We start from the raw sequence: 18,892 nt of genomic DNA on the forward strand, positions 1-18,892 counted from the left end.
CGGCGGCGGTGAGCACAAGACGGGGGGGGGGGGCAGCAACGGAAGGGGGGACCTGGCTACATCTACATGTTTTATCTTTATTGCTATTGATTAACATAATAACTTGACATCAGTGTCATTTGAAATGTTGAGTAGCAATTACTTGCTTGTTTTCTAATTACAACTCTGCATTTCATATCTGCTGTGACAGGTAGAATTGGCCTCAATTCCTGCTCCAACTACAGATTCAAGTTATTATTCTGGTTTAGTCATACCCTTGTTTTCCTTGTCAGGCCGCAATGGTTTTAGATCACTGATAACAGTCACGTGTTAGAGGAAAATGTGCTAAATGTTTTTCATTTGTGTTTCAGAAATATTTTAAAAGGAATCAAAGAGCTCCGAGATGTTTTGAGAGTTGTAGAAACAAAAGCTACGCAGAACTTCAAAATGGTAAGATTACACGAGTATTTTGCTCTGTCTTATATAACTTCCATACAGGTGATGCCAGGATTTGAATTACCTACATACTAGCCTATCTTCAAAAATAAATAGAGGGATATAGGGAGGGGGGTGGGGTGGGTTGGGAGGGGGGTGGGGTGGGTTGGGGCGGGTTATATAGGAGACTATAAGGTGATGTTGAAGGGTGGATATAATGTATGTATATTTTTATGTAGGGCTATTCAGGTTCAGTACATAGCGTTTTACAATACACGTGACATAATATTATAGCTCAAATACTGAGTATAATAAGGTGATGTGAGACTTGAGGTGATATGAGGGTATAATAAGATTATATGTACAGTACTGTATAATAAGTAAGTATACAATTATAATAAAGTGATGTATAATAATGTGATGGGTATAATAAGTTCAATTGAGGGTATTGAAGAGCTCCGAATCCCAAATCCCACTCAGCCATATGAATGCAGAGACATCACCCACAGCATAGGGCCTTATGCACAGCAAATACACAGCACACACACACACACACACACACACACACACACACACACACACGTACAGTACAAATATACACTGCATGCACACACACTTGCACACTGCATACACACGCACTATATGCACACACAAACACTGCATATACCCATACACTACATGAACAGCACACACAAATTGCATGCACCCATACACTGCATTCACATATACACTGCAGACTCGCATAGATACAGTCTCCACTTGAGACGTGTATCTTTTTGACCCTCGACAGCTACCGTAACTTTCCTGTATCGCTGTGTTTATTTATTTTATTTCTCTATTTGCGCTCCCTGCATTCTATTCCTACAGCTTCATGAGGATTGCGGAAGAATCCTCCTTTGGGTTGAGCTGCATCTTTTGTCTGGCTAGTATTGTACCATTTGGTTTTTATTTTACAGTTTTTATGCACACTGGTTGTCAGGCATATTATCTCCATAAGACTACATAGGGAGCGCCCCAGATATCTTCCACATCACCACTATCCAACCAGAAACAATTACCACTACTACCTCCCCTGATACAATCCCAAATACAAATACAATTCCCCCCAGCTGCTGCAACAAGCAAGCAACAAGCTGTCCTGACAGCAGGACACAGAAGTGGAGGCCTGGCCTCCCACAGCCACCGGGCCTGGGACACTGGTGCACATAGCTGCCTGTAGTGGCCAACTCCAGTCCACAACAGGCCACCAACAGGTCAGGTTTGAAGGATATCTCTGCTTCAGCACTGGTGGCTCTATCAGTGGCTTAGTCAATGACCCATTCATCAATGATTGATCCACAGCTTGAGCCACCTGTGCTGAAGCAGGGATATCCTTAAACCCTGACCTGTTAGTGGCCCTTGAGGACTCGTGTTGGTCACCCCTGCACTATGCTTTCTGGGGCACAACTCCCCTCTATCGGTGGTGATAAATAACAGCAGTGCCACCGACCAGAACAACATTTCTCCGTCGTCGGCCACCCTCCCGCATTTGCGGCCCTAGGTAAACACCCACACTGCCTATCTGCAATATTTTTGGTTAATATTGGCTTTTGTGGATCGGTCACAAAATAAAATTGGTGTTAAAACATTGACACCAGCTTTTTTTTTAAATGACCTTGAGTGAGGCCATAAATGCTAATAATAATAATAATAATAATAATAATAAACAGACTGTAAGTGAATGACATAAAGCGCCTAATTTGTAACCAACTTCCATATCACTTCCAGGCAGAAGTTAGGCATATGCTACATACTGTAAGTAAATAATAATAACTTCAGAAAACGACATGAACAAGAGAGACGTTTCAGAAGCTCGTAAAGTGTAATATCTGTATAACGGCTGTGCTCAGGCTAATTTATTATGTGTTAAGTTGTTTGGCTGTAAGCAGCTTTCATGTAATGTGGTGAGTAAAAAGTGCTACAGTTGCAAACGGCATATGAAATATTAGTGCCGTGCACTGGGTTAGAACAGTCGTCTGTGCTGATCGCCATCTTTCTTTGCAATTTTATTTTATTTTTTTATTTACTTACTTCGTTTAGGAGATATATACGTGTTTGAAATAATAGGTGCCCGGGAGGTTAAAATGCATCTCACTGAGAACCCAATGCAGTCCATGGGTTATTATGGTAACCTCAGTTGCTAGAGACTAAGAAAATCATGATTTCTAATACTAAAACGTATTATTTTTCTTTTTTAAAGAGCAGGACACGCACAGGAATCAGTGAATGATTTGATTTAAAAACTCTTCTGGGGATAAGGAATGGGGGGGGGGGGATGCGACATTGAAAACGGCTGTGGTTGAAAGTCTCCCTCTTGCAGTAAGTGTTCAGAAAGTCTGTCTCGGTTCACTGTTACATTTCAGTGCTGAATATTAGACGTACGCCCTTGATATGATATGGATCTTGATAGTTCTTTTTCAAACAGTGTTGCTGGACAAAAGTCTGTGCTTTACCCCTTAAGAAAAACTTAGGCCCAGATGGACACACTTGTGCTACATTTAGCACAGCATTCCTCCTATTCTATCACCCTTTTGTGTCCTCTAGCCCCTCCCTTTTGTATAATACCACTGTGTATTGTGTAGAGGAAACGTTTATATCAAAGTCTATATTGGGAGTCTCAAACTCACTCCTCAAGGCCAATGGGCCAGTTTTTATGGATATCCCTGCTTCAGTACAGGTGGCTCAATCAGTATCTCTTGTCATGCAGCCCAACTCACCACAGGTGCAGGCTCATGCTCGCGCCCCCTCCCCCTTTCTTCCTCGGTTCCCGTCCAATCCCTTCTTGGCTCACCTCTGTTTGCTTCCGGAATGCTGCATTCTGGGACGGAATAGGAGGGACGGGAGGTCGCAGGTGAATTTTTTATTTTTTTTTGTCTTTTGTGCGGAGTGCACAAATGCTACTGCATGTTTCGCTTTTAAGGCGATTTTTCGCTTTTCGGCGGGGGCCTGGAACCGAACCTGCTGTATTAGTGGGGCCCCCCCTGTATATTGCTAATAATGATGACATCGCGGGGACAACGGGCAAATATTCCCTGCTGAAAATACATTCTTAATAAATTTTCTGGCGACAAATGATTCCGGAGCGCAAATAGATCCAGGTATATGTGAAAAAAAAAGAAAGAGAATACAAAAATAGCGCAAACCAGTAAAATGAATGAAGGTGAGTGCGTAATAGCTGAATAACCCACTCACATGATCAGTGAGGGGTTGAAGCGATGTGGTTGTCCAGAGTAACCAACTCTAAAGACCACCTGGACCCTCGTTGGATGTCCGTCAGGACGCGGAGATGGAGGGAAGGAGACGTTGCGGTCGAGGGAAGGGGGGAGTCCCACATAGAAAAGAAATAGGAAAAACTGATAGTGCAGATTGCTTTACAAATGAAAAATGAATACAGAAATGCACTCACAAGCAGAGTTAAAATGCAGGCGTTGGGACCACCCTGTGTCACATTCTGTCAGGTTAATTCATTTTCTGTTACTAAAAAGTGATATTTGCTCTAGCACTGGTTACATGTATTTAGGGAAACCCGTGAGACCTTTGAAGTTAAGTGGGGCTATGCCTCTGATTACTCAGCCACAATTTGAGAGATGTTGCTGTAAGGATGACCCTTGCGTACATGTGAGTAGCAATCTCTTCCTATCCCCAGCTAGAAGAGGTGGTTGGACAAGAGATTTCAAAATCAGGGTCATTGTGTTCCGGGCCTGCATAAAATTAGCCGAAAAAATGAATGCGTCACCACAAATATTGCAGCAGAGATTTGTTAAGCGGATTTAGACGATCTCACTGAATGGATCAGGGTCAGGTCTGTTACCAGGCCTGCAAATGTCATTAAAATCTGACACTAGCTGAATTTCCTGCTGGATCCGTCACATTTACTGTACACCTGGTGCAGCTCGGCTAGGTTAAAGTAAATGTGCTCCTTTGCTGTAACACTCGTGTTAGTCTGTTCAGTATAGAATCCTGTGGCTGCGCATTGCTTTCTGCCACTGTTACATTGTAAACATTATTTAGTTCACATTCACTGAATATAACCTGGGAGCGCCAATCCTAGACACTCTTTTATTTCACATTTTATAACCCCATCATATTTATTTTTTCCATTAACATTACTTGCATCTCTTCACAATAGCTTTGTGTTTATATGAAGGTTTCATCAGCAAAGAATATATTTTATGATCCATTATGTTATTTGTATTTTTTTTATTACTTAAATATTTATTGATCATTTTTCAGAAATAAAAGGGTACATAAAAAAGAAATAGGCGGGGGGGGGGGTACATTGATGCATATAAACTGGTAAAAGCACAATAGGGAGAGAAGGGAAGGAGACAGCACTTGTACATATATAATATGGTGAACAACAGTTTAAGCACATCATAAATCACATCGTTCAGGATATTTTAGCATTAATATGTGGATATACCTGCATAACGAAACCAAGGGACCCAAGTCTCTGAAAATTGTGAGGTGGAGCAGTTCAGGTAGGCTGAGAGTTTTTCCATATAAACTATATGCCAGATTTTATTGTTTATTTGATTTAGAGATGAGTGGAGTGTATTGTTTAAAACAAGAGACAGAACATGAAACACAGACAGAGCTCAGTGCTACATTCATTGACACAAATGGATGTAGCACTGAGCTCTGTCTGTGTTTCATGTTCTGTCTCTGGTTTAAAATATATATTGCCATGCTCAGTAGCACTCCTCTTTGACACTTATACGCATATATATATATATATATATATATATATATATATATATATATATGTTGTGGTTATTTTGGGGGTTCAATATGAGCTTATAGGGGTTCTGTATGTTTTGCAATTCTGTTCAGCTGTTCCCAGCTGATTTGGAGGGTGGCTCCTCCATCCCAGGTTTGAAGCTCACCCCCTCCCACTTTTAAATGGTTAAAGCTCACTCCATTTCACCTTCCACACTCATGGGAACTTGCATGCAGTTTGATTGCAACAAATCTAATACAGAGTGCTTTTCCTGGTATTGTACAGGTTAATTAGAGCTTCAATCAGACTTTGAACTATGCAACTAATTTTGACAGATTTATTATAAATCATTCTTCCTGGTAATGTACAGGTTATTAAGAATTTATATTAGTGTTAGGACCCTTGAGACGTGGTCTGCCTTGGAGGGGCTCAAGGGCTTACGACACTTTGGCCAAAGAGTTAAAATAAAAGACCATTTTATTCAAAAGATATATATATATATATATATATATATACATATATATATATATACATATATACATAGGCACTGTACCGTGTATTTGTGTCAATGGATGTAGCACTGAGCTCTGTCTGTGTTTCATGTTCTGTCTCTGGTTTTAAATATATATTGCCATGCTCAGTAGCACTCCTCTTTGACACTTATACGCATATATATATATATATATATATATATATATATATATATATATATATATATATATATATATATATATATATATATATATATATATGTTGTGGTTATTTTGGGGGTTCAATATGAGCTTATAGGGGTTCTGTATGTTATGGAGTGTATTGTTTCCAGTTCTTGGCAATTGTACACCTACTGTAGTAGCATTTAAAATTTGGGAGATAATTTTAGCTTCTTTTTTGTTTTGGTTGGCCAGTGATTTTTTTTTTAGCAGTATATATATTGGATCAAGAGTGTGTGTGTGGGTGCACAGCAGGCAAGGAACAGGTCACGTGATGAATGAAAAATATTTATTGGTGCTGCATATTAAAAACGGTGGAGGGTACAATACTCCTACGCGTTTCGTGCTTGTAAGCACTTTATCAAGGAGTTACCTGATACTAAAAACAGACAAACAATTTATACAGTTCCTGGTACCGAAATTCGCTCCAAAATTAATGATGTCATACCCACAATGCTTAGCTATACCAACGGGCCAATCGCGCAATACTATCCAACAGTGGGCTGAGTGATAGCGATCCAAGTGGCAGGACATTGGGCGGCCGCCGAGTCCGTCTAGTGCCTCCAAGCAAAGCACTAACGGCACCCACATCATGAAGGGCACACGTCACCAACTCCTCCCCCTCCAAATGAGAATGTCCCCAATGCGCTTGTTTTGGTTGGCCATTGATTTTTTTTTTAGCAGTATATATATTGGATTATGTGGGACAGTGATCCTCAGGATCCTATGTATTAGGCCTACACTTCTCTCCATATTGGTTGGATTCTGGGACATGACCAAAATATATGTCGTATATTCCCCATTTCTCCACAACCACACCAGCACAGTGGGGAGAACCTGGGAGAAAAGAGTGTAGGCTAGTGGGAGTCATATACCATCTGAATATTAACTTGTAGATATTCTCCTTGATCACAACGCACAATGAGTTTTTGGAAGCGGTTTCCCAAATATGTTTCCATATATCAAGATCTAAGCTGGTGTTTAAATCTTTCTCCCAGGAGATTATATATTTATCAGAGGTTTGGTTGCTTTTGATAGGAGTCATATTATGGTATATCTTGGAGATAATACCCTTTGTGAGGGCCTTGTGCAGACACCAATCCTCGTATAAAGTTAGATTGTGGGATCGTTTGGTTTGTAGATAGATTGGATATCGTGTCTGACCTGTAGAAACCTGAAAAATTCAGATGAGAGAATATCGTGGCTTGTTTGTGGTGACACAAATGAAGGGACCTTCCCATGGATAAGGATATCACTGACTTTTAGGAGTCCTTTTTGGATCCAGGAGTTGGATTGTTGGTTATCCGTATAGAAATAAAGAGAAGGGTCTGTAAACAGAGGTTGCATAAGGGAGGGGAGACCGGTTAGTTGGAACCTGGTTTTAAGGGCGTCCCAGAGATTACAGGCAAAGGATATTATTGGGTTCTTGTCAATCTCAATTGGTCTAGACTTTTTGTTGAGCCAGAGGAGAGTCTTAATTTCAAATGGGGAGCAAATCAATTCTTCTAGTTCAACCCCTCTTTTATCCGTTTATAGGCCAACTAATTAGTTGCCCTAATTGAGCTGATCTATAATAGTTTTGTAGATTCGGGAGGGCTAGGCCTCCTTCTAATTTATATTTATAAAGGATATCTTTGCAGACTCTGGGGCGTCTATTTTGCCATACAAATTTCAATATTTTCTTTTGTATATTGTTTAGGTCTTTCTGGCAGATTTTAACTGGGAGAAGATAGAGGAGTCTAGGTAAAATGTTCATTTTAATAGTGAATATCCTCCCAAACCAGGATATTATATATGGATTCGAGGTGGCCAGGTCTTTTGTTATTTGATCGAAGAAAGGTTTAAAATTGGTGTTGTATAGTGTTGAATAATCTTTTATTATTAGGACCCCTAAATATTTAATATGGTTCAGATTCGATTTGAAGTCGAAATTAAGTTGGAATAGTTTTACCATTTCCTTGGGAAGATTTTAACTAAGGGTTAAATATTTGGAACGGTAGTTTTTTTATATCCTAAAAGGGAACCAAATTCCGATGAAACTTGAAAAAAATTAGGGAGTGTAGTAAGAGGTTTTGAGAGCGTCAGTAATATGTCATCCGCAAAGAGAGCTATCTTGAATTAACAAAGAGTTATTGGTTTTCACTATGGCCGTTGGGGCAGAGTATAGCGTGTTTTATACTATTTAGAATTTTGGGTGGGAATCCCATCTGTGAGAGTGTGGCCGTCACAAACTGCCCATCTAATCTATTGAACGCTTTTCCTACGTCTAGGTAAGAGTAAGCGAGATGGGCATGATGTTTGTTTTGCCACATGTACAGTATTAGGTTCACCGTCATCCTTGTGTTGTCAAGGGCTTGTCTGCCCAGGACAAAACCCACCTGATTCGGATGGATTAGTCTAGGGAGAACACTGTGAAATTTAGTGGCCAAGATTTTGGCATATAATTTTAGGTCTGTGTTTAACAGAGAAATAGGTCTGTAACTAGAGAACATCAGGGGGTCTTTTCCTTCTTTTGTGATTACCACTATAGTTGCTCGTAACATCTCTTGATGGGGGAAGGCCAAGAAGCATCTCATTAAATATCTTAGTTAAGTAGATTAAGTTTTTAACATGGTGATTGTAGCTGGCCCATAGTGTACTTAAAGGGTTAACGACTTAATGTGTGATTTGAAAAGTATATTTCACTGGTATCATAGCACAGAAAACACTAAAGGTTATTATGTACTGCACTATAAAGGAACAGAAATCAGATTGGATGTACTGTACTTGCCATTTACTTTTTTTTTTTTTTCTTTTTCTGCTGCTGCACAATAAAGCCAGTATTTCCACTTATTAAAAAGAGGGGGGTTTCTTTATCTCTTCCTCTCACTCTGAGCTGCAAAGATCATTCTGCTACTTGTGCAGATTTTTTTTTATTGTTAGGCTTTAGACAAATGTAGGAGATTCAGAACCCGAGGGGGGCAACTGACTAAATAATTCCATAGTGAGATGATAAAATGATATTGGCTCATGCCAGAGTACTGTAGGCTATTTTGTTCATGTTTACATGTCATGAAGCTATAGAAGAGCCTGGTTGCTAGTCGAGTGCTCGCTGTCATTTGTCAGCATGAAAGCATAAAGGTACAAGGGCTCGAAGGAACGAGGCATAGAAATCTCAGGCAGTAAAAGATACTGTCCATTATCTGCTCATGAAAGGAAAACACGACTCTTTGTTATTTAGAACTTTGCATTCATTGCTACCTTTTATTTCTAACTATACGAATATGGTTTTCTTACTTTGGCAAGAAAACAGAATCCTATTGTTGAGAACGTATTCATATAATATCTTCTTTTGCATTCTCTTTAAACAACAGTTGTGCTTGTTTAATTCATAGTCAAAATTAAACAGTGTGAGATTTCCAAGGCTACTTTAACTGCACCCTAATCTGTTTATGATGGGGGTAGTGGCCACGTTTGTTTCTTTACATGTTTTCCTCCACTGAGAGCAAGAAAAGCCACATTGTTTCTGCCTTTGTTCTATTTGTAATAAGGATTTGGTCTATTTTTAAGAAGCCGTTGGAAACCACATTCCCCCTCCCCGCTTTTGAAAGGGAACACGTTTCTCTATTCCGCCCGGTCGCGTGTTCTCTCACATATGCTGTGAAACATTTATTTCCGGAAATAAGGAAGAGTTCACCTTCACTCAAGTGAATGATTTGAATTGAGTTGTTCTCTTCCCCAGTGTGAGGCATACTTCTTCACAGCATATTGAACAAGGAGCCTGAGATAGAGGCTGTTTTAGTTATCACATTTAAATTGTAGGGACATACAGTACTTACAAGCAAGCATCCCGGCGTGTAAATAAAGTGAGTTTCTTTTTAACATTGCTCTTTATCCAAAATGTTGATGGATTAAAAAAAAAATGACCTTTACCTACACACTGGAGTGCCTGCATTTGTCTTGTGCCTATTACTGTGGTACTGTGGAGTCGGGTTCGATTACCTGGACGCCCGTGAAGCTGTGGTGTTTGTTTGGTGTGTTTATCCTTTTGTTTTCTCACGTTTAAGTTGTACGCGACCTGGTCAGCAGTGTCCGCTTGGTTAATGTTGTTACATACTGTAGGTTCTGCAGTTTTCAAATAACTTTTTCCTGTTGCATCCGAGGAAGTACATTCATTGTAATTGAGAAAATTGTATATTTGCATGTATGTATCGATGTAATTTGGACAAAAATATTAGGAATATAATGTAGATGGGATAAGGGCATCAAGATATAAATATAACAAGAGAAAGGAGCCTCTGTCACAAAGAGCTTTCAATTAGCATGTGGCGAGACTAACAGAAACAGGAGGAGTACATTGGAATTAATTGCTTAGAGTGTAGAAGTGCATGCGTTTCTTTAGTGACCAAATGCTTTATTGAACATGTGAGTTTTTTTCAGGTGGGTTTTGAAGTTAGGCAGAGGAGTGAAGAGCCTTGAACAAGAGAAAAATAATTTTGTAGTGTAGCCAGGTCCCCCTCTTACTTCCGGGATGCGTGAGGGGGGTGGCTGTGTGGTTGCTGCAGGGAGATTGTGAGCTGGCGAGCAGGTCGCCGGTGCTCCGCAGAGGGCACCGCTATTTTGTTTGTGTGCGTGCATGCGCAGAGAAGGCTTGCGCATGCGCTGATAGTATCTAAAGTTGCGGCGACCATCTTTGTACACCTGGCGCATGCGCAGTATAATGCCAGCGGCGGCCATTACACCCATGGATCCACTGGGAACTACAAGTCCCAGCAGCCTATGGGGCTGCAGACCATGTGTTGTCAGGAAGCCAATAGGGCTGTTGCATTTAAACATTTAGAACAGTGATAACAGTTAGGACAGTTGGTCAGTTGGGTACAGAAGAGGGAGGTAGGGTCCCAGGTGCCAGTAGCCCTGGGACAAGGCTAGCTTTCCCCTGCAGGCCCCAGTTAGTCCCCGAATCACAGTAGACACCTGCAGCTGTATAGGGAAGCCCATAGTTAGGGACCCTTTCCCCTGTATTGTGCAGTATCAGGGACACAGTGTCTACGCCAAGCGGTGACGCGTAACTTGTGGTCTGGGATTAGACCACCTACGTTCAGAGACTATCTATTGTGGGACGCTCCTGCTGCAGACCACCCAACCCGGAGGCGGAAGGCGTCGTTGGAGCAGACTGCCCGTTGACTGTTGTTCAGCTACACCCGGGGGCTGGAGCACCCGGGAAGGTATCCACATAAGTGCACCAACATTCACGTGGGTGGGAAAGGCCATTGGGGTCTGGACACTGGAACAGTGGTGCCCCTGCACCGAAGTACTCTGGGATATTCCACGGGTTGGTATACATATGTCTACTGCTGTTCCTATTGTTGTCATTGTTTATTACCTCCCAGTAAATACTGTTCCCCATACACTGTGTGTGTATTACTGGGTATATTGTCTTGGGAGGGGTTATCCTACTAGGTGAGGATCCTTCTCAGCGTGGAGGCGCTGTTTAGTAGATATGCATACACCCCAGGCTCCCCAGTGACAGAGAATCAGGCCTCTTGTTTGCCACACAGGTATAGCAGCACACGTAGTCGCACTGACACAGGGGGAAAGGGGGCTACAGTAGTAAATGCAAAGTTTAATAGGGAGCCAGCAGAAAGTTTACTGGCGGAGAGAAGCAAATGCTGCTCGACAAGAGTGAGGTTATCCTTGCAGCAGCATTTGGAATAGATTTAGAGTTACAAAGATACAAGACAGGGAGGCCAGTAAGAAAAAGGTTGCAGTAGTCCAGACGGGGACGATCGAGGCCAGAGGCATTCATATTGTAGTGGTAGAGAAACAGAGAAAAAAGTCATATTTTAGCAATGTTGCAGTCAGATTTAGCAATAGCATGAAGGTGAGAACGATTGAGAAAAGTCGAATATGACACCTAACCAACAGGATTGGGGAACTGAATGGAGAATAGTCTTACTGACTGTGATGGAAAAGGGCACAATAGGGCTTGATTTACAGTACAGTAGGTAAGATTGTAAATTGGTCAATCCTTGATATGTTCAGTTTGAGGCATCTACCTGCCATCCAGGATCAGATTTCGTTGAGACAATTGGAGACCTGGGACTGTACTGCAGATGTGAGGTTCAGTGTTGATAGATACTGTTGTTTTCTGCATACAGCTGATACTTGAAGCCAAATGAATTAATAAGGTCACCAAGGGAAGGGGTGTATAGAGAGAAAAGATGAGGCCCCAGAACCGAGCCCTTATTTACACCAGCAGATGGGTCAAGAAAATAAGAGGAGGAGTTGGAAATAGATGCACTAAAGGAACATTGGGAGAGGTAACAAGAAAGCCAGGAGAAGGCTAGGTCCTGAACACTAAGAGCGTGGAAAGTGTGAATGAGAAGTGAGTATCAATGGCTGCTGACAGATCGAGCCGAATGAGAAAAAAGTAATGTCCTTGTGATTTAGAAATGTGGAGGTTGTTTGCTACTTTACTCCTTCACATTCTCCAAATTATTGGTATTCGTAACAAAGCTGGAACCTGGATCTCCTCTTACCTCTTCCATCATACTTTCAGTGTCTCTTTTTTGCTAACACCTCCTCTTCCATCGATCTTTCTGTGGGGGTACCTCAGGGCTCTGTCCTGGGACCTCTTCTCTGTTCTCTCTACACACTCGCTAGGTGACCTAATCACATCCCTTGGGTTCAAATATCACCTCTTTGCTGATGACGCACAAATGTTCTTTTTAACCACTGATGTTACACCTGGTGTACAGACAAAAGTTTCTGAATGTCTCTCCGCTATATCATCCTGGATGGCCCTCCACCGACTTAAACTTAACATGTCAAAAACGGAGCGCCTCATATTTCCCCCCAAATCTAACCCAACTATTTCCTTCTGCTTTACTGTTGGAAGGCACTATCATACACCCAGTAGAACAAGCACGCTGCCTAGGGGTCACAGTTGACTCCTCTCTCACATTCTCCTCTCACATTCAAAAGGTAGGTAAAACCTGTCATTTTCGCCGCCGCAATATTACAAAGATACACCCTTTCTCTGTTGCTCGACTGCTAAAACTCTGACACAAGCCCTTATTCTCCTCCATCTCGACTATTGTAACCTCCTGCTATCCGGCCTATCTCTATCCACTTTCAAGACCCATCTTAAAACACACCTCCTTATCGACGCATATAAGTATCTCCATGGGAGATACTATACACCTCACACATAAATGTGAAGAGGTGAACGAATATATAGTGCGCAACTACAGTCAAAACACAACGTGAAGTGGTAATCAGTGATAAAAATATATAATTATATAATTGATACGTGACCTTATGGACACTAGATAATGTGGAGCATCTGCAGCTGTGAAACCAGGGATGGCTCAGAACACCCCCTAGAAGTTTAGACAAATACACAAAAGATACAGCGCACAACGCTCATAGTGCATTAAAAGTATATTAAAACAACCATCAGATAAGGTAAGTATTGTGCGTACATCAAACAAAATTTAAACAAGCATGTCAGGGGTTATGTTACCCGTGCACCAGACAGACCGCCAGATCAGAAGTCGTCATTGGTGATAGAAGCAGTTCCTCGATCTCCCTGTTCCAAGCGGGTGTATATATGGAGTCCTGAATCCCCACTCACATGGGTAAAGAGTCCAACAGGTTTGTGGTGCTCACGGGAGGTATCACCGCATCAAACGGATCTCCACGATAGCTGGATGTATCCTCACAGCCCTCCGTTCCGGCACTTCCGGGTTAATAACGTCACTGGAAGGCGACACTGCAACTCGCGTCGCAATCTTCCCTCCGGTAGCCGAGTGAGCCCACAGCAATAGGGCAAGGTATACAATAGAATAAATAACACTTATCCAACGCGTTTCGAAACCTTATGGTTTCTTCATCAGGTTTCGAAACACGTTGGATAAGTGCTATTTATTCTATTGTATACCTTGCCCTATTGCTGTGGGCTCACTTGGCTACCGGAGGGAAGATTGCGACGCGAGTTGCAGTGTTGCCTTCCATTGACGTCATTAACCCGGAAGTGCCGGAACGGAGGGCTGTGAGGATACATCCAGCTATCGTGGTGATCCGTTTGATGCGGTGATACCTCCCGTGAGCACCACAAACCTGTTGGACTCTTTACCCATGTGAGTGGGGATTCAGGACTCCATATATACATCCGCTTGGAATCGGGAGATCGAGGAACTGCTTCTATCACCAATGACTACTTCTGATCTGGCGTTACCTCACACATAAACCTTGGCCCCTTGCAGACGCACTTGCCAGAACACCTTCCTACTGTCTCTGTACGTTCCTCCTACTTACCAATTAGATTGTAAGCTCTTTGGGGCAGGGACTCCTTTTCCTAAATGTCACTTTTATGTCTGAAGCACTTCTTCCCATTATGTTTTATTTGTATTATTTGTTATTGATATGATTATTACGTATATTACTGCTTTGATGTGCTGTGCACATTAATGACGCTATATAAATAAATACATACATACTTTAGTGAGTGCTGTTTCAGTAGAGTGAGCAGTGCAAGGACCTGATTGGAGGTAGTCTAGGACAGGGGTGCACAAACTTTCTCTTCTGCGCCCCCTGCCTGCTCTCCCCCCTGCTCGCGTCCCCACTCTTTACCTTGTCTCCAGCGTTCTGACGTCACTACGTCATGTGATGTCACATTGCCATAGCAATGCGACGCCGTGACCCCTTGGCATCATTTGATGCCGCATTGCCATGGCGATGCATCGCCAGAAGCCACCGAAGGCATGGGAACTTAAAGGCCTCGATTGCGATCCCTGTCATTTAATCTAAATTATTTTAAAGGAAGTGCCGCATCCCCCCTCCCCCCCCCCCCCCCCCCCCGAAAATGTCACCTCTCTCGCCCCCTAGTTTGCGCACCCCTGGTTTAGGAGAGCATTTGAGCTGAGGAATGAAAGCATACTGTAAGATGCTGTACAAGCCACTCCAGACGTTTAGAGGCAAAAGGCACTATAGAAACCTATTATACCCATTCATTGGGCAGGTTATTTTAACCATGAGCGTAACTATAACCATTTGCATTGTGATGGGTCATCCAAAGATTATTTTGCACTCATTGCTTTCATTATTCTTGGAAAAGTATGGATGATCTTGTCTTGAGCAGAGTTTGATCTATCTAATTTAGGGTTTAGTGGAACATTAAAGTCACTTCCCACCAACATTGATTTTTTTCTAATAACTCAAAGATGTCATGTTCGATTGTCCTATCTGTCCCACAATAATTACAAATATCTTAGCCTTATCTTATTTTAACCTAATTTAATTGAAAATTAAAGTTCTCAGATATTAACGTGGATGCTGCACACTTTTTGTTTACAATTGAAGCATGGGCATTTGGTGGGAATTATTGCTAAATAAAAGGTGATGCTTCAGATATTGCAAATTTACATTTTAAAGCTGCAGTTCAAACTGTCGTTTTTAATTTTTTGTTCTTCAATATGTGCATCAATACATTGTACACACTGACAAGTGATTAGCTAAGTTGCTGATCGATCTGTTCTCCTGTAATTGATCGCTGAAATTTGTCTGTGGTTTCACTAAATGCATCTTGGGTAAATCTTCAGCTGTACTGTCAGCCAAAGTTCTGTGAGGAAGATCATGTGACCAGGCAGGCAGTAGATTCAATTGGTTCACTGCTAGAGAGGGCAGGGCTCAAAAAGGTGATGCTGTTTCAGAAGGGGAAGGGGATGTGATTTTGTATATGTCAGGGATCACGTGAGGCCTCTAATGTTTGCTTACCTTGCCTTCCAGCGACGCCTCTCCATGGCAACGTGACGTCACATGTCATTTGATGCTGGAGCCGTGCAGGGGTGGGGAGGGGGGGTGTGCGAGCCGGAGAGGAGACAGGGGGGGCGCGTGAAGGAAACTTTGCGCACCCCTTCATTAGAATACATTAAAAATGTCTTTGAAATTGTTTATTTTTTATTTTTTTAAATGTTGCAAGTATTTTCTCATAGTACAGAACTGATTTATTTAAAAAAACAAAAAAAAAATACATGTAGGATATTTCTTAAACGGCAGCTTTGAAGGAGAGTTTAAGCCCCATACATTTTGAGAGATCATTTTAGGGGACATTGTTTTGGTTATGGAGAATTTCGTATCAAGTTTTGAGTTAGAAATCACATCAAGCTGGGGAAGTAAGAAGGCTAGATTGGCCAGGAAGGGAAGGACCACACGTCTGGTCTCGCTGCCCAGGGAAAGAAGGGGGAAGGCAGAGTAGATACAGAGGAACATATTGCCAAAAACATCCCAAACACAGCACTTCACTGCTCTCAGATTATTTCAGACAACATGAAAACTATTTAAGCATGCAATACTAAATATTGCACAGAAACAAGGTACTTTCAGGAAGGGCATTGCGCCATTTAACTAAGTGTACCCGTGTTCCTCCACCCTGCCTCTTGTACGGGGGAGCTGTAAAATGGTTGGCCAGAGCTCCACGTGATCGCGAGTGTGGTGGCGGCCATTTTGGTAATCGCGCATGCGCAATGCGACGAGGCGAGCATGCAGAGTGTGACGGCCCTCTTTGGACAGCTCCGCAGACGCGGGACTACAAGTCCCCGAATCCATAGAGAGAGGGACTGCAGCACATGGGACTGTACCAGCCAATGGGATGCGAGGAACTATATATTCTCCGCGCGCGGAAAGCCCATGAATCAGTCCTGACAGAGGAGGCGAAGGAGAAGGTAGTGTTCAGGGAGCAGTGCTTCCTGGGGTAGGCCAAGATCTTGCCCCTAGGCCCCAGTTGGCCCTGAGCCATAGTAGCGGAGTGTTGTAGGGAAGGCCCCAGATAGGGACTCTTCCCCTTATTGTTATTTCTGTGCCGGTGACCGGAGGGTCATGCGGTGCCCTGCGACCAGGTCACGAGATCCATTGACATTGTGTGAGACCCTCCGGCTGGAGATCACACTGCGAGGAGGCTCAGGACCCTTTAGGAGAGAGGAGATTTGTGTTGGAGGCCCTGCTTTGTTGGACCCGCTCCAACACACTGGGCCAAGCAGCACTTGGGTACTGGAGTACCCAGTCAGGTACCCAACGTGCACCTACATCTACAGGGGGTAGCGCTACCTCACATTTGCGTGGGATTGCTGGGACAGGACACCAGGGGTTATTGGTGCCACAGCACCGACAGTACTTTGGGGGAACCACCACGTGTTGGGTTACTGTTTATACTGTGGGTACAGGTTATTGTACAGTATGTTAGTTTGTTTGTGCAGTAAAGCTTAGTTATATACTTTGTGTGGTGTATTACTTATTACTGTGTGTTGGTTCCTGTGAGGGGTTATCCTGCCAACGCTGGGATCCCTCATAGGTGGAGGTGCTGCACTGCAAGGAGAAAGAGCTCACCTCAGGCTCGCTTAGGCTGCGCTTATAGTGACGGCGATGCGACGTCGTGGCAAAACAAACGTATTGCCACCGTTGCGTATTTTACTGTAAAACTTCACACAAAAATGATTGTTGCACAAATTGACGCTTTGGTGGCCACATCCACCCTCAGTTTAGGCCCAAAAATGAACTTGTAAGCTCTTCAGGCAGAGGCCCATTTAGGCAGATTCATGAAAGTGCGATACTTGTGATTTCACAGGACTGCCATGTAAATGACGTGTGTATCACACTTATATTAAAATATTGTATGCAATTATGTATTCATATATTTAACTTTCTGTTTTTTTGTTTTGTTTTTTTAATATGACGTAGCTACTCTAAGCTCCATTAACTATTTAGCATAACGTTAACCTAAATGAATGCCAGGTTAATAGTAATGCTTATGCACTAAAGTGAATAACGTAATATTAACCCAGTTTTATGGACGTTAGTGATCATGAGACGCACTGGAGGCATTTCCCCTAACATTGCATATCCACTAAAGCCCCTTACGGTTAACTTAGGGACTTTCCGTTATGTTAAGTACGGTATATCTAAACTTGACGTCACGTCAGAACCTGAAAAAAGGCTGTGTGCTGGTGGTGGCCCTTTTCCAGGCTCTGGATTTTTTATTTAGTTATAAAAATGTTTTACCAGAAAGTAATATATTGAGAGTTACCTCTCGTTTTCAAGTTTGTCCTGGGCACAGAGTTATAACAATACAGACGAGACCACGACTATTCTAAAGCTTGCCTTAAACTAGCCCGGTTATATTCTGGGTATGTGCTGGGTGTAACCTGGCTAGTTTAAGGCAAGTTTAAGGCATTTCTGCATTGATTAATGACCTATAGGATTAACACAGCAGGGGTCCCTCTCAGTCCCATTCAGTTTGCCAGGGACCCTGTCACGGTAGCTTATGACAAGATATAATGAACACCAAATATCTGGGTTGAACTGAACGAGGCTTAGATATAATAAAATATATTTATTCCGTAAAAAGGTGAACACAGCAATATAGTACAATTAACAGACAAGAAGGTAACACTTACTTAGGGTTGGGGGATGGAGAAGTATCAGCTAGCCATTCTCCAGCAATCCGGTGACATTCCAGGTGGAATCAGAAGCACAACTAAAAACTGTAGGGTTGACACAGTTTATATACCTGTGTAACCCTATTCTTAACATTGAATACAGACTATTGGTGAACAATTATTTGTATCCAATCCCTAACGTGGAGACACAGATTAACCCATGCCCCCCAGCTAATTAGCCCATGTGTACTGGGACTCTATGGGTAGCCCCATAATTAAATCAGAGGCAACGACCAGTCTATCAAATGAAGTATCTACATTGTTTGTAGGTGTAGACATATCACTTACAAACCACTCCAGTTTGATGATTCTCCACCCTCAGGTAACAATTAGAGTGCCAGAGTCTGTTGATTAGTACTTGATCTGTTGATTAGTACTTAGTGTAAACAATCAGGCAGTTAACTTTTGATCACAGTGCTTAGGCTCAATCAGCCGGCTGCCCTTCATGACCTATTAGCATAGCAGATGGGGTCTGCATTTTCAGAACAGATCCAAAATACCATACATATACACTTTAATATCTACACATATTAATA

At 42.3% G+C, this 18,892-nt stretch overlaps 1 protein-coding gene across 1 annotated transcript in view; it reads left to right on the forward strand.

Moving 5' to 3' along the window:
- TTC7A (tetratricopeptide repeat domain 7A) overlaps positions 1–18,892 on the forward strand; it is a 388,284-nt gene that overhangs the window by 74,849 nt on the left and 294,543 nt on the right. Inside the window, exon 6 of the mRNA XM_075595818.1 lies at positions 351–429. Within this exon, the coding sequence (XP_075451933.1) occupies positions 351–429 (79 nt within the window). The remainder of the gene's footprint in view (positions 1–350; positions 430–18,892) is intronic.

Source organism: Ascaphus truei, chromosome 4 (genome assembly GCF_040206685.1).
Source record: "Ascaphus truei isolate aAscTru1 chromosome 4, aAscTru1.hap1, whole genome shotgun sequence".
NCBI lineage: Eukaryota > Metazoa > Chordata > Amphibia > Anura > Ascaphidae > Ascaphus > Ascaphus truei.